This window comes from Microtus oregoni, unplaced genomic scaffold, assembly GCF_018167655.1.
Source record: "Microtus oregoni isolate MIOR12 unplaced genomic scaffold, Mior012 000046F_ref0000063, whole genome shotgun sequence".
Taxonomy (NCBI): domain Eukaryota; kingdom Metazoa; phylum Chordata; class Mammalia; order Rodentia; family Cricetidae; genus Microtus; species Microtus oregoni.
In genome coordinates this window covers 9,525,699-9,541,703 of record NW_024543220.1, presented here as the reverse complement: position 1 = coordinate 9,541,703, position 16,005 = coordinate 9,525,699, and the positions used below count along the sequence as shown (strand labels likewise).

General features: G+C 49.3%; 2 protein-coding genes across 4 annotated transcripts in view; one reads left to right on the top strand and one right to left on the bottom strand.

Annotated features, from left to right (window-relative positions):
• Window positions 1-11,510, top strand: part of Trim26 (tripartite motif containing 26) — a 25,321-nt gene extending 13,811 nt beyond the window's left edge. For 2 of the 3 annotated variants that reach the window (XM_041635136.1, XM_041635137.1), the window contains exons 5-10: window positions 850-1,080; window positions 2,993-3,010; window positions 4,681-4,703; window positions 5,308-5,423; window positions 5,634-5,666; window positions 5,992-11,510. In XM_041635136.1, the coding sequence (XP_041491070.1) occupies window positions 850-1,080; window positions 2,993-3,010; window positions 4,681-4,703; window positions 5,308-5,423; window positions 5,634-5,666; window positions 5,992-6,674 (1,104 nt within the window). In that variant the 3' untranslated portion in view covers window positions 6,675-11,510. The remainder of the gene's footprint in view (window positions 1-849; window positions 1,081-2,992; window positions 3,011-4,680; window positions 4,704-5,307; window positions 5,424-5,633; window positions 5,667-5,991) is intronic. The other variant, XM_041635138.1, reaches the window with a different exon arrangement.
• Window positions 10,791-16,005, bottom strand: LOC121435701 (tripartite motif-containing protein 15-like). The gene is made up of 6 exons (XM_041635162.1): window positions 15,369-16,005; window positions 14,985-15,080; window positions 12,882-13,112; window positions 12,150-12,172; window positions 11,330-11,445; window positions 10,791-10,960 (listed from the first exon to the last, which is right to left on the bottom strand). The coding sequence occupies exons 1-6, from the start codon at window positions 15,732-15,734 to the stop codon at window positions 10,791-10,793; spliced, it is 1,002 nt and encodes a 333-aa protein (XP_041491096.1). The 5' UTR covers window positions 15,735-16,005.

The following is a 16,005-nucleotide window of genomic DNA, read 5'->3' as shown; positions in this document are numbered from 1 at the left end:
CTGCCCTGTCCCTGACTTGGTGCTGTAAGGGTGAAGATGTGATTTCCTGAGTAGAGAAGCAGCTAGGGGTGTTTGGGAGGGGATGCCAGCTTCAGGGCAGAGGAAAGGGACAAGGACGGTCTGAGCAGCCCTGACTGAGGCTGTCTAGGACAGTATGGAAGACTGGTAGGTAGCACATTGTGTGTTCTCGCTTAGACAGGTCTGGAGGGACAGCTGATAGGTGGGTCCAGTCCTGGGGGAGTGTGTGTGTTGGGAAAATGGGCAGTGGAGGGGTTCTGGGGTCAGGCCTAGCAGTGTGTGGTCAGGCCGTGAAGAGAGAGTAAAGGTAGAGAGAACTCAAGTCCACAAAGGACCTCTAGGACCTGGTGTGCTTGGACACCTCCATCTACCAAGAGGGACTGAGGACTGAGGGAGACTCCAGCCACAGGACAGGACTCGGTCCCTGGACTCGCAGCCCCACATGGGAGGGATAGGGTGCAGTTAGTGTGTACAGAGTAGAAGAGATGCTGGAGGGGGAAAGATAGAGCATAGACGTCATCCCTCACGCAGAGCTTCCTGAAAGAGGGAGGCATTTGGATACTATCGAGAAGGGTGAAGTGTCATCAGTGGGACACACTGGCTACCTTTTGCTCCAGGACACGCTGGTCAGCTAGAACAGGCTGTGACAGAGCCGTCAGGCAGGGTTGGCTTTGAGAGCAGTGGAGGAAATAGGTCGATTGATAAGTCGTAAGGAGAAGAGAGTAGAGCAGGAGCACCCCGTGACTTTCTACTCAAGGACTAGGAGTCCCCAGAGGATCGAGTGGGCCCCAGTTCCTATGACACACACATACCCACCCCTTGCCCTTGCAGACGAAGCTGCAGGAGCAGAGGCAGTACATTGTGGCGGAGTTTAAGCAAGGCCACCAGTTTCTAAAGAAGCGGGAGCAGCACCTGCTAGACCAGCTGGCCACCCTGGAGCAGCTCCTCACCGAGGGCAGAGAGAAGTTCAAGACCCGGGGCGTCAGTGAGCTTGGCCGGTTGACTCTTGTCATCTCCGAGCTGGAGGGCAAGGCACGGCAGCCTGCTGCGGAGCTAATGCAGGTGAGCAGCCCAGGGCCCGAGTGGGAGACAGGGTAGGGCCTGGACTGCCACTCTTACCTGGCTTTTGAGGAAATTCCTCCTCCTGGGTCCTCAGTTTTACTGTCTAAAATAAATAAATGGGTATGGTAGTCTTATCCTCTTTGTCTACCCCACAAGAGCTTAAACACTGACCTGGTATCACTTTAGGAAAGTTATCATCATCTACAAAAAGTGTCTAAGAAATCTTAAAGTGTCTTAGAACTGAAGGTCTCTGTTATCATCTTCCTTCCACCAAGTCCGCTGTAACAAGACAGTGTTTTTGAGACTGTCTTACTATTTCCTAGAATCTGTCCTGAAATTAAAGGAAATCCTCTGTAGGCAGAGACTGCTCATTTGTTTCCCAGCTACCCAGACCCAAATAATAACACAGAAACAATATTAATTACAGCACTGTTTGACCAATCATTTAGGCATATTTTTGGCTAACTCTTAAATCTTAATCTAAATCTTAATCTAAATCTAAATCTTAAATTAACCCATTTCTATCAATCTGTGCATTGCCACGAGACTGTGGCCTGTCATCTGGCGGCTGGCATCTTTCTCTTTCAGCAGCTATGTGGAGTCTCCCTGACTTTGTCTGCTTTCTCTCTGAATCTCTGTTCAGATTTCCTGCCCGTCTTTACTCTGCTAAACTATTGGCCAAATCAGCTTCTTTAATAACCAATGGTAATAAAACATTAATAGCATACAGAGGTAATCCCACATCAATCTTCCTGTCTCAGCCTTCTGAGTGCTGGGATTATAGATGTGGCTGAGGTAGGTACTTAGTGGTAGATGTCTTATATGGCTCTGGAGATGAGACAAGGTTGAGCTGTGGCTGCCAGGATCCTCTACGGGGAGGCCAGGTGAAGAAGGAAGATAGATGGGAGGTTTCTTGTGGACACTGGGGCATCCTCCTAGAGAACAGATTGACAGGTATGAGAGGTGCCTCAGGACACGCAGGGAGAGCAGGCTGTCAGATTGCACTGGTACACCTCTTCCTCCTTCCCTTATAAGCCAGGAAAGGGGCCGTCTGCTCGGTTCCTCAGACTCTGTGGTTTGAGGTAATGACCCTTTCCGCCAGCGGAGACACACAAAGGTCTCTAGGAAACTGGATTCCAGGCCAACGGCAAGGCACATCAGTAGCCGCGGGCGAGGGACAGTGACGCCAGTCCCTAACACAGGCTGCATAAACAGGAGGCCTCTCTTTGTGGCACACTGAGCCTCAGGTAAAAGGGCTGGCTAGTCCAAGCCCTGGGGCAGATTAGGAATGAGGTCCAGTTTAGCCAGGGTATCCGGCCCCCAGGCTTTGTACTTTGTCTCTTTGTCCCAGGTTTCCCTGTCTCCTTCCTTTGTACCTCTTCTCTAGATTTCTTTAGACTCTAGGTCACTTGTCTCCTTTCCCTTCAAGGAGCACATCAGGCTCCCAGCAGCCCGTCCATGTGTGGTGTGTAAATATGAGTTGTGAGTGGAGCAGCTGAGTGTGCTGGGGTGTGTCACCAGGGTGTCTGTCTAGAGAGTATTTCCCCTGATCCACCCTAGGGTGTACCTCGGGGCTCTGCCCCCGAAACTCCCATGGTGGAGAGTGCTGAGGAGGGAACATAGGGGTTTCTGTTTAAGAACACAGCACAGGATGCTGGTGTTAGCAGATTTTGTCTGTATTTGGGTTTCCCCGGAGCAGAGCCTCTCAACCTTCTGGAACAAGTCCTTAACCACCACAGTTTGACGATTGCATTTGTTTTCCAAATTGTACCTCCCCGAGAAGCCAGCCTGCCCTCTGCCCATCCCCCTTCACCCTCTGACTCCCCTAGAACCTGTCACTAACACAATATGATATTATATATATTTTTGTGTTGATTTTTTTCTTCTTCTCTTGTCGGCTTCCCTCTGCTAGGATGCCTGCTCTACACAGGTAGGGATGTCTCTTTTTTTTATTGCTACTTCACTTCATACTTATAAGATCAGTGCTTGCCTGGCACAAGGAATCACTTAGCAAAGGTTTGTGGAGTGAAAGGAAGGTGAAAATCAATCAACACAAGAACGGTGAAGGCTTCAGGCTCAGCAAAGCAACATCTCACGAGATGTTCCCACCCTCGCTGTCCTGCGTGTCTTCCCCTCATGCAGACAGCACCACTGTCTTCCTCCTGCACAAGGTGCCTGTCCTTAGTGATCCTCGGCCAGCATATCCACTGGGTTGCTCTAGAACAGTCATGGGATGCCCAGCTTCTCTCTTGTGTCCCCTGCTGCTGTCTCCAGCTCCCTGTTCCACAGCGGCCACCAGGGTGACCACAGTGGCCTCCAGGGTGACCTCCCCTGTTCCCATCACCTCCAAGGAGCACCACCACTTGCCAAGGAGCAGCCAACTGACTGGCCACCTAGGGTCTCTGCTAGCTGCTGCCCAATCGCTCGTATAGAGCAGAAGTTCCTTTCTGTCTTCGTAGCAGTTCAGAGGTGTGAGTCTAGAGACATCCATGAGGTCGTCCAAGACTTGGTTTATTTGCCGCTGTCTAGTCTTGGGGTATTATTCTCAACCGTGCAATCGCTGTTCAAAGTTCAGCCAATGAGAGGAAAGGAACTAGAAAGTGATTTTTTTTTTTTTAAAGAGCAAGAAGTCTTGGTCTTTTCCCCCCTGCGTCCCATTGGGACTTAGTCATATGACCAGACTTCATTGTAGGGAATGTGGGAAATGTAGTTTCTTCACTGGTCACATATGCCAGAACTTAAGGAGTTTAGTATTATAAAGAAGAGAAAGGACATATAACATGGCTTAGCAGGTAAAGGCACTTGCTACCAAGCCTGGTCACCTGTGATCAACCCACAGAACCCACATGGTGGAAGGAGCACCGACTCCCCCAAGTTGTCCTTTGACCTCCACATGCATACATTGCGGTATCTCTCTCTCTCTCTCTCTCTCTCTCTCACACACACACACACACACACACACACACACACACGTTTAAAAACGGGGAGGTCAGGGAATGGGTGCTAGGGATAGTTGCCGTTTATCCCAGTGTGCGTAGAGTAAAATTCGCCACGGTCACCTCATCCTGCCTGCTGTGATCTGGCCCTGCCTCCTGTCTGAATCCTTTCCCATTTCTTATCAGTCTGCACCCGGCCAGTACTTTATCATTCTTCAAACCTTAGCTGAAGTGTCTCCTTGCAGCCAGGTCACTTGCCACCTCTGGTTATTTCTGCCCTTGTGTTGTTTGCTCATTTTATTTTATTATGTGTGTATGGGTGTTTTTACATCAGTGTATGTCTGTACACACTTGTATACTTGGTGCCTGTGGAAGCCAGAAGAAGGCATTGGGTTCCCTGAACTTGGAGTTGTAGATGGTAGTGAGCTGCATGTGGGTGCTGAGAATCGAACCTGGATCCTCTGGAAGAGCAGCCAGTGCTTTACCTCTGAGCCATCTCTCTAGCCCATTGTTGGTTTTCTAGCCCCTCTTGACTGTCGGCTCCCTAGCGGAGGAAGCCATGTATATTTTGTTTGCTGTTGTGTGCCTGCCTGTTATATGGTGTTGACTTATGGATGCAGTTCTACTTAATTCACTTTGGTGCTTGCATTTTCTTCCTTTGCAGGACAGCAAGGACTTTGCCAACAGGTAAGAGTTTCCTTTGCTCATTGTTACTCTCCTGTTTCTGTGGCCATGGTCCGTGTAAATGATGGGGAGTGATAGGCAAGGCAGCCCTTGTTTCATCCCACGGCCTGTAAGAAAGCGTAGTCTTGGGGTTGGAGAAATGGCTCAGAGGTTAAAAGCATTGACTGTTCCTCCAGGGGTCCTGAGTTCAATTCCCAGCAACCACATACTGACTCCCAACCATCTGTAATGAAATCTGGTGCCCTCTTCTGACTGCAGGAAAGCATGCAGACAGAGCACTGTATACATAATAAATAAAATAAATCATAAAAAAGAAAGAAAGAAAGTGTAGTCTTTGAAGCCTAGAGGCTGTTCTTTCCCCATCCGACTAGGCTCACTGTCTTCACCTGAAGCCCAGCGGGAGAGTCCAAGCATGGCTCTGTAGACAGAGTGCTCACTTGTGGGATCTGCTGGTGGCCTTATGTCCTGGTTTTGTCTTTAACCAGCTTTTCTGTCTCTTGATTAGGGATAATCAAGACTTTCCTGCTTGCTTAATAATTGTCACAGACACTGACAGAGTAGCAAGAAGAGCCAAATGACCAGGTTGTTGTGTCTGTCATGTTTTCAGGTACCCACGGAAGAAGTTCTGGATTGGGAAAGCCATCCCTCACATGGTTAGGAGGAAGGCAGGAGAATTCTCAGATAAACTTCTCTCTCTGCAGCGAGGCCTGAGGCAGTTCCAGGGTAAGCACTGGGGACAGCACCAGGCTTGGAGGTTTCCTGGCTTCTCATGTCCATATTCTCCCATCTCATCCTTCCAAGGAGCTCTAGCATCTGTATCTTCTCTCTTTGGGCTCTCCAGTGGAACCCTGTCCAGTAATTAATACCAAGTAAGAAATAGGTTCATGAGTTTGCTAGTCTGCAGCTCATTTCTATCTTCCTTTTCCTCCTTAGGCAAGCTGCTGAGAGACTTGGAGTATAAGACGGGTGAGTATACAAAACACTCCCCGCTATGGAATCCCCTCTGGTATCGCCCAAAGGTGCCGTGCCTTGCATTTCTGGTTACTGTGTAGTCTACAGTATTGGTGATGCTTTGACATCACAGGTCACACTTCTAGTCCTTCTCCTCTACCTGACCACGTGGTCCTTGAACAGCTGTGGAAGCCCAAGGCCAGAGGTGCGTGCTGAGTGCCTCTAGGGGACACCCTTCACAGTACTCTGGGTTGTGCAGCGAGGCAGCGCTGACACTATGGACAGTGGTTGCCCCTTCCCAGCCTGCCATTGACACTATTCCTTCCTCCCTTTCCCACAGTGAGTGTCACCCTGGACCCACAGTCGGCTAGCGGGTACCTGCAGCTCTCACAAGACTGGAAGTGTGTGACCTATACCAGCCAGTACCAGAGTGATTGCCTGCACCCCCAACAGTTTGACTGTGAGCCAGGGGTGTTGGGCAGCAAGGGCTTCACCTGGGGCAAGGTGTACTGGGAAGTGGAGTTGGAACGAGAAGGCTGGTCAGAGGATGAGGAGGAGGGGGAAGAAGAAGAAGAAGGGGAAGAGGAGGAAGAAGATGAGGAGGCTGGCTATGGGGATGGATATGAAGACTGGGAAACAGATGAGGATGAGGAATCACTAGGGGAGGAAGAGGAGGAGGAAGAGGAAGAGGAGGAGGAAGTTCTGGAAAGCTGCATGGTGGGAGTGGCCAAAGACTCTATGAAGAGGAAAGGGGACCTGTCCCTGCGGCCAGAGGATGGTGTGTGGGCCCTTCGGCTCTCCTCCTCAGGCATCTGGGCCAACACGAGCCCCGAGGCCCAGCTCTTCCCAGTGCTGCGGCCCCGGAGAGTGGGCATTGCCCTGGATTATGAAGGGGGCACCGTGACGTTCACCAATGCAGAGTCACAGGAACTCATTTACACCTTCACGGCCACCTTCACCCGGCGTCTGGTTCCCTTCCTGTGGCTCAAGTGGCCAGGAACACGCCTCACGCTGAGACCCTGAATTCCAGAATCTGCCTAGGCTACACAACAGAATCTGCAGTTCTCTGAGATTCAAGGACTCTTGAGATGAAGAAGGTTGCCTGGATCCCATACCTCTGGAAGCTTCCTTTCTGTGGGATCCCAAAGCTGTGTGATGGAGGAACTTTCTTGGCCAGAGCAGGAGGAGGGGGAGAGTTGAGGGGCATCACATCCAATCGCACCCATGTCCCCACTGCCATGGCCACACTCTCTCAGCCCTGTCACTCCGTCTGTATTTCTTGTTCTAACTTCTCACCCCTCCTGCCCATTTCCTCTGGGATCTCCTGCTCTGAAGACCAAATGACCCCCTCCATCCTAAGCATCCATTTGTCTTGACTCTGTTCTCTGTTGAGTGGGGGCAGCATCAGCGTCATTTTCTGGTTCAGTTGTCCAGTGCTACTAGGTATTGAGTGACATCTGAAACCTTTTTGCTGTCCTCAAACTTGAGGTTCCTCTTCCCAAACCGTTCTTGCCTACCTTCCCTGGCTTCTTAACCTCACTTTTCCTACCCCACTAGAGTTAAGTATCTGAAGAAATGAGAATGAACGTAGTCCAGACCCACTCAAGTTTCTAAGGCAGTGTGAGTTTGTGTCCTGAGTGCTGGTGGATCATCCCCTGGTGTAGTTAGCAGAGCTCATGGCCTCCAAACCCAGAGCTGAGCAGGTGGGACTCCCCAGGCCATCTGTGTCTCCGAAAGCATCTAGGTACCGTGACTCAGGCAGCAACTGTGGCTAATAAATTACCTCTGCAGAGTAGTCCTTGTGAAGGGAGTTTCCACAACAATCCCAACATCTCGCTCTTGATCGGTGATCTAAGAACACTGAGGTCAGAACTACTCCTGCCTCGGGGTCTCCAGCTAGTGTCTCTGGACAGCTTTAAGTCTGTTGCTGGCACCAAGTAGTGTCCAGAGTCACTGTCTTAGGAGCTGGACTGGAGAGGGAAGACAGGATCACGAGGAATCTACTGTGAGGGGTCTTACTGTGAGGGGTGCGCGTGCCGTGTCCCCTGCTGAACCAACACCAGCACCTTTGTTCAGTCACCACCGTCCACAGTTAGCCAACACGATGCCCCTCTTTTTATCCTTAAACATTCCACATTTTCTTCTTCCTGTCCAACTGTTCAGCTCCTCTTTGCTCTTGAGAGACTGCTCCCTACACTCAGTCTTGGTGACCGCAGAGTCACCACTGTCTCAAGACGGAACACTTTGTATCACCTGCTGCCTGAGCCACTAGTAACGCCCGGTGGCTCCCTCGCCACCTTTTACTTCCTGGAATTAATCATCTTCTCTTCCTTTTAATTCATTTCTTGTGTCTTTATGACTAAATAAGCTACAAGTTCTTTTGAATGGTGGTCAGAAATCTCAAGACAGTCCTCAGGTGCTGTCTCCAGCTTTATCTTGATGCCTCTGAAGTGACCTTGAACCTGAGTCATTGATAGCCCCCTCTGTGCACAGCTTTTTAGATCCCCTTTAGTTATTAGACTAGGAAGTTCCGGGATTTTCCCCCCAAGGCCTCTAGCCCAGGCTAGCCACAGTCTCCTTAGGTTGCTCAAGATGGTCCTTAATGTTACAGCCTCTACCTTCTAAATTCTGAGGTTTCAGGTAGGTGCCACTATGCCTAGTTTATACAGTGCAGGGGACTGAACCCAGGGTCTCAGGCATCTTAGGCAAGCTCTTCCTCAGCTGATCCCCAACCATGGTCCTGGTTCTGGGCCCTGTGTTTCCTCTCCCCGTTTACTGTGTTTTGTTCACACATTATCTAAAACTTCCTGAGGTGAGTGTGGAAGTTGAATTTTTTTTTTTAAATCTTCAGTATCTGGAACTGTTTATCTCACTTGTACACTGAAGGGATTCACTATAGGATTATTCAAAATAGTTTTCCTTCAGAATGTCAGAGGATTGCTTCACTGCCTTATGCTCCTGTCGTTCAGAATTCCCATGGGGCACTCTGCCTCGTGATCTTTCTCAGTGGCCTGTTTCTGTTTTACAGAGGGACCTGAAAGTCTTATCTGTATCTTTACTCCACGTACCAGCACGTTACACTCTGAATGGTACATTTGAATGCTCACACGCGTGCGTGCACACACACATGGAACTTATATACATACATAAAATTAAAGGGACTGGACAGGATCTCAATATGTAACCCTCCATAGCCTGGAACTCACCATGTAGACATGGCTGGCCTCAGACTCTGGGTGGGATTTAAAGGCTTATACGCTGCTGCACCTAGGGAAAGGAAAAATTGTTTTACAGGCATCTGAGGCAACCTAGAAAAAGGTTTATCTTGGCTCAGAGTTCCGAAGGTGCAGTCCATGATCACCGGTCTCAGCGCTTTTGGCGTCTGTCACCAACATATCCTGGCAGGCATGCTTGACAAAGTCACATCTCATCAGTTGGGAGACAGTGAACCAGGCTTCCATAGTCCCCTTCCAGAGCACAGCCCAGTGACCTAAAGACATGCCACCCTGGGAACCAATCATTTAACAGAGGATCGTTCAGAGGCCTTGACCATCAGAACTGTAGACTTTTGCCTGTCCTAGCTCAGAGTTGTCACAATAGATATGTTAGACACAAAACACATAGGCCTGTGGGTACATACTTTATTAAGACATTGAAGACCTGTACAAATGACCTGAAAGGGCTTTGGGGTCCACCCAGAGTTGATGCGGCCCCGAAGCATATCCAATTTTTGTGTCCAAAAGCCACTATAAATTAACGCAAACCAAACAGAGTCCTGGCTTCCCTACACTGATCACTTTGAATCTTTTACAGGTTTTTGTTTGTTTTCTTTTGTTTTTCCCCTTCTGAATCCCTTGACTCATAGCTTACTGGTGTCTAGGGTGTAGCCTTCCTTGCCTGCCTCTGGCTCTTCACTCGAATAGGACTGCAGGAAGCCGAGTGTACTCAACACAGATTAAAAACCTCTGTACAAGACTCCAAGACAATAAATTCCAATCCCACTTTTGAAGGCTAGTGACAGAGCTGGGTTCCAGGCTGCTGGTATCTCGGCCACACTTCCTGACTCCACCTCGGTCATTCAAAGTCAGGCAGGAACTTGTTTTCCAGGTGAGGTAGGAATAGAGAGAGAGGACCATTGGTGCTCTGGTATGGGATGTTTCCAAGGTAGTCCAAGGCCATGTCTGCACAGTGAAGGACAGCTGTGTCCCCCGGTTCAGGACAGGTGGGTGCTGGCCAGCTGGAGCAAGAGCCTCAAGAGCATTCAGTCACTGTCCTTGGTATCTAGGGCCTGCTCGCCCACATCCTGGCCATCTCGGTGCCCACTCCTGTGGTGCAGCTGACATTCAGGCTCGGGTTTGTGGTCTGAGGGTTCAGAGTGACCTCACACACGCACTTCCAGGATGGAGTATCGTCCATGCTGCTTGCTTCTTAGGCTTCTATTTCTGGAGGACAGATGTGACATCTCTGCCTGAGAACTTGCTTCTTATTAAAGTGAGGTGGCCAGGCTACAGCAGTGCCTGGGACCTCGTAAAAAGACACTGAATCTTGAGCCCCACCATAGGCCACCCGAACAAGAGCCTGTATTTTAACCGGGTGTCTGGATGGCATTTCTACACTAAGTTAAAGAAGTAGAGATCAATGTAAGAACAGGCAGGTGCATGTGGGAACAGTTAAGCTCCAATTTGAAAGTTAATGCTATTTTTGTTCCTCCCTCTCCCCTCTCAGCACCTTTTTTGTGGTACTGGGACTTTATGCATTCTAGGCAAGCAAGCTCTAGTAGAAAGTTATTAGTACAGCCCTAGAGCCCACCCCATCCCCAGAAAGAGTGTCAGTAGCTAAGGCTGGCCTGGAACTAACTCAGAAGCTCAGGCTGACCTCGAACCTGTAGCAGTCAATCTGACTGCCCCTAGTTCTGGGATTGTAGCTGTGTGCCACCACCCCCAGCAACAATATTAGTTCAAATTTACAGCGATTGTAGCATAATTCTAGCCAAAACTCGGGGCTTAGTACATATTTTGAATGACTACATAGGTAACTGGCAACATTCATCACTGTGTCCAGTACTGTGCTGAGCTCTTTGTACACATTAATTTATTTAATCCTCATGGATTTGTAGTGTAGATTGTTATTGTTTACATTTTATGGTGGAGAGAAAACGCTTAATAGTCCCGAGACCCCAGCAGTCAGGGTCCAGTGAGCACATTTTATTGCTGTGTGTGGTCGTGGGTGCAATGGATAAGTGGGGTAGAGCCCCCTCCCCAGCCCTTGCTGATTACCTGAATCTGTTTCCAAATGGTGCATCAAGTTTTCTGAGGAAAGAAGAAAGATCTGTGAGACTTGCTATCTCTTCCAAGGGGAGGGTGTCCTGGCTACCGTGTGAGGGCAAGGACAGAAGAGAAATTGCCTCATTTTCCTGGACTCTCGGCCTAGTGTCTCTATCCTTACTCCCTCAGTAGAGTGGGGTCTTGTGGGAAGTTCTGGGGGAGGAAAGATGCTTAACCCAAGCTGTTGGCTGATTTTTGTTTGAGTTTCACTGTAGTCCAGGCTGGCCTGAAACTTGAGATCCTCCTGCCTCAGTCTCCCTGGTGCTAACATTACAGGCCTGCTTGGAGGTTTGAACCGGGTTTTGAAGATGGGGAAAGAGAGAGACAGATGTAAGGGTAGAAGATTCCCTTTACCTGAGAATGTCCTCATCATCTTTGGGAGGCCAAGTATTTTCCTGTGGAGGTTTCGGATCTTCTTAGCAAGATCAGAGGAAATGGCCTCTGGACTCACAAAAGTCTTTGTCTCATACCTGCAAACGAGTTGGAAATCAAACTTAAATTCTACAAATAAAGTACTTCATTTTATTTGTGTGTGTGAAAAGCCCTGGCTCTTGTTCATTTCAGGTCTCATTACTCATTGGCTATGTGACTTAGCCAATCTCCCCTCAGCTCCCCATCACACTGTAAGACTCACTGCGTCCTTCTCGACTCGGTTCTGACATTCTTTGAGAAGCCCATTTGGAGACACTTTCAAATGGCCTTAGGTACTAAAACATCAGTAATCTCAGGGATTAATGTTAACTTCTTGGAGCTGGACATGCCAAACAGCCGAGTTTGGTGCCCAGCATCTACAGGGTGGCTCACAACAATTCTAGTTTTAGGGGATCTGCCAGCCTCCTCGTTTTCTCTGGCACCAGACACGTACACGGTATGCACACAAAATGCCCCTACACATAGATCATTCTAAAGCCACTTATTTCGTTACTTTGAGATAGGGTCTCTGTAACCCAGGCTTGCCTCAAACTCACAATGATCCCTCCACCTCAGCTTCCCAAGTGCTGGGATTAAAGGCATGAGCCACAAGGCCTAGTTTCACCCCATGTGTTTACTGATTTTGAGCTGTTAGTGGAGAGAAGGGGCCACAGTGTGTTTCTGGGTGGCCATCCACAAGGGAACAGATGGATTGCAGTGTCTTCAGGATGTGTATAAAGAAGGCAGGATTAGAGGGCCTTACCTGCTCTGGTTGAGTCTGACATCCTACAAAAGAAACACAAAATATGCAGTTAGTTTCCACGTGGCCTTTCCTGTTGGGAATGTTAGGTCCTTCTGTCTTAACATCGGCTGAAAGTTCCTACCCAGGGTGCTGGAGCCCCTTCATTACCTGCTGTGCATTTCACTTCTCTCTTGATATTTCCTGACTAGTGTAGACTCTGCACCCAGTTCCTTTGCTCTGACTGATCTGTTCCAGCTGCATCCTTAAATGGGTGCTGCCTCCCGTGATTAAGGGATAGCAGAGACCAGCCTCGATTCCAGGTTGGAACTGATGGGCAGAATTGTGGTCACCACCACAAAGGCATTGGTGGAGCTCTTCGTGCGTGCTGGGCACTGTGCTGAGTACCACACATGGGTTATTTTTTACATGGTTTACAACTCCACGAAAGGACGCTGTTATCACCCCCTGCTTAGAGAAGCTAAGAGACTCACCCAAGTGACATAGTTGGAAGAGCTGACACTAAACTCAAGATTGTCTGATCCTGGTCTTCTTTACAAGGTCCTCATGCATGCCTTGGGAAATTTCCAGTCTTTTGGGCCATAGAAAGCACACCCTCCCCCAGCCCTTCTCAGTGAGATAATCCCCATTTCCTTTTCCTGCCTTTCTCCATCACCTCCCAGTCACAGCACAGTACCACCCTTGTGGAACCGTCTGCTGTCCCACAGGGTGGTAAGATGGTGGAGCGTCTCTCACTTGCAGAAGCTCACTTGCTGGTTGCTGACACTTCTCCTCCAGCTCCTCAACCTGGGCACCCAGGCGGTAGACCTCCTGAGAGACCTTTGTGATGTACTCGTCCCTTTCCTTCCAGATCTGCTGTTCTAGCCCCTCCAGCCTGGTCATCAGGAGGTGCTGCTGGTCCCCAAGCTCCTGCTTCAGCCTTTCAAACGTGGCTTCTACCTGTTGCTTCTTGCCTTCAATCTGCGTCTGTGAGGATATGAGGAGGGACTTAGAACTGGCCTCCAGAAGGATCATCTGTGCACTTATTAGGAGAAACAAGGAATAAGCAGTTTCAAGACACATTTCTTCAAATAGTAACAATGGTAGGAAGCGATAGGTCTCAAGTTGAACTTGCTGGTGATAAGAGCTGTGCTGTTGTCTTAGCCAGGGATTGTAAAGTCATTCAACTCTTAGAGCCACACTAGACTAAAAAAAAAAATCTTTTTTTTTTTTTTTTTTTTTTTGGTTTTTCGAGACAGGGTTTCTCTGTGGCTTTGGAGCCTGTCCTGGAACTAGCTCTCTAGACCAGGCTGGTCTCGAACTCACAGAGATCCGCCCACCTCTGCCTCCCGAGTGCTGGGATTAAAGGCGTGCGCCACCATCGCCCGGCAAAAAAATCATTTTTAATTTTCTCTGTTACTATGATAAAACATGACAAAAACTAGATTAAGAAGGAAAGGGTTTATTTCATCTTATACTTCCACATCACTCAGGGCAGGAACTCAAACAAGGACCTAGAAACAGAGGCTGTGAAGAAACGCTGCCTACTGGTTTGTTCTCCATGACATGCTCAGCCTTCTGTCTAACCAGCACCACCTGTTCCTGTGTAGGCTGAACCTTCCAACATCAAATATTTCATTAAGAAGATGTCCCATAGACTTGCCACGTATAGCCAGTGCAACGGAAGCATTTTCTCAACTGCTTTCTTTTCCCCTCAGTTCCTCACTTAGGAAGGGTTCCCTCTTCCTCAATGACCCTAGTTTGTGTAAAGTTAACAAAAAACCAACCAGCACACCTACCACATCTTTAGACTCATGTGGAGTAACTGTCCTAACATCTTTCTTTTCTTGAGATATATTTCCTAGGCTGGCCTCAAACTCAATTCATCACGTAGTCAAGGATGACCTTGAGCTTCTGACCCTCCTACCTCTACCACCCAAGTGCTAGAATCACATCAGAACTGCCATTTTATTCAATACAGGGATTGAGCCTAGGGCTCCATGATTCTAGGCAGTCTTCATACTGAGCTATATATCCAGCCCAACGACAGTAATCTCATAGAGAAAGATTAAGACAAAGGGGAACTGTGATCAGTTACCATCTATGAAGCATGTTTTGGTGGAATTTGAGAGATGCTGAAGAGAGCTTTCTGTCTCAACACTCTGCCTCTTTGGTCAAAGTATCAGAAATACCTAGTGTGTGTTTTCCTCTTGATAACTGCACCATGAAGGAAATGGTGAGAATCAGCAAAATCTAGCTTCCTAATTCTTCTTCTGTCCTCATGACCTGAACCTAGACACTGATGGACACCCCCATAGGCGTCCCAGGTGAAGGTGATGTTTCCAGTGGATACGCTGGGCCAGGAGAGACATGGACACAGGTCAAGAGACCTAAGTTCTAGTCCATTTCATCATGAATTTGGACTTTGCCACATAGTGTTAGGAGCTCAGGTTTCCCCTGTATATGAGAAGAATAACATATTTCTTGGCTTCAAAAACATCAGAGCCACCTCCAGCCTCCCTGTCCTGAGACACCAGATGCCTTTGTGAGGCTGCAGGAAGATGAATTAGAAAATGCTGAAGTTCTTCTCAGCCCAGTAACAGACTTCCTTAGTCTTTGAAGGAAACTCCCAAGGGAGCAGCCTGAGGATGTAATTCAGTTGGTGCCTAGCATGCACAACCCCCTCGGCTGGATATCCATTAGTCATAAACAGGGTAAGGTGACACATGACTGGAATCCCAGCCCCTGGGAGGTGGAAACAGCAAGATCAGCTAAGTAGTGAATTTTAGGCCAATTTAAGCGATGTGAGATCCTGTACCTAAACAAAAGAAAGCAAAGGAACAGAAGTGTGGTCTTTACCAGGAGCTCTCGGAGCTTCTGATCTTCCTCGCATTTCCTGTCCTCTATGTTGTCCCGCTCCGTCCTCAGAGCTTCTAACCGACTCCTGAGACGATCCTGTCAGAGAGAGGAAAGCATAGGGAAAGCGGGTCCGTGAAAAAGATCCAACTGGCAAATACCGTGTGCTGTGTTGTGGACTCACCACTGAGGTGCAGAGATTCGAATCCTTGACCTAGACAGTGATCTAGGTCAGGAATAGGACCGTGTGGCTATGAGGATGGAAAAGTGTGTAGTGTGTGTGCCAGCAGGGAGACAGGAGCGAAGAGGAGGGCTGAGCGATGTCTTTGGACAGCAAATCTCCATCCCTTTTCCTGCCCGCCTGGAAGCAGCAGCTGAGTTCCTTACCCTGTAGGGTTGAATGGCTTCGTCCAGGAACCCCACGGTGTGCTCCTGGTGGGCGGGGCTCTCCCGGCAGAACACGCAGAGCAGCTCCGCGTCGGTCTCGCAGAAGAAATAGATTTTCTCTCCGTGCTCCTCGCAGCAGGTCTCGCCTAGGGCACCCAGGGGCACTGGAGTCACTGCGGCCTGGGTTTGCTTCTCTTCTTCCTCCTGACAGAGCGGGCACAGTAGCTGGGCCCCCATCGGGGTGTGCGGGAGGCAAGGTAGGCAGACAGAGTGGCCGCATGCTATGGTCACCGCATCCTTCAGGGGCCGGGAGCAGGCAGGACAGACTACGTGCTGGAGTCCCCGCAGGGACCTGGTCGAGGGCATCACCGTGCCTTTCCCTGCCCGTCTACACAGTTTTCAGCTTCTGTCCACTCCAATTTCCTTTCCCAACTGAGTCACTTGTAAGTGCGTCACTGTCACAGAGGCAGAGGAATCCGAGGCTGAACGACAGGCAGGAATGTCAGCTCAGCAAAGTTACCTGCCCTGCCTCAGGCACGCCCAGAACCCTGGGCCACCACCCAGCAGCTAAGCAGGTCCAAACTCCAGGACGTCTTGACTACCCAGCGTTTCCCAGTGGCAGGCAGGAGACCTAGCT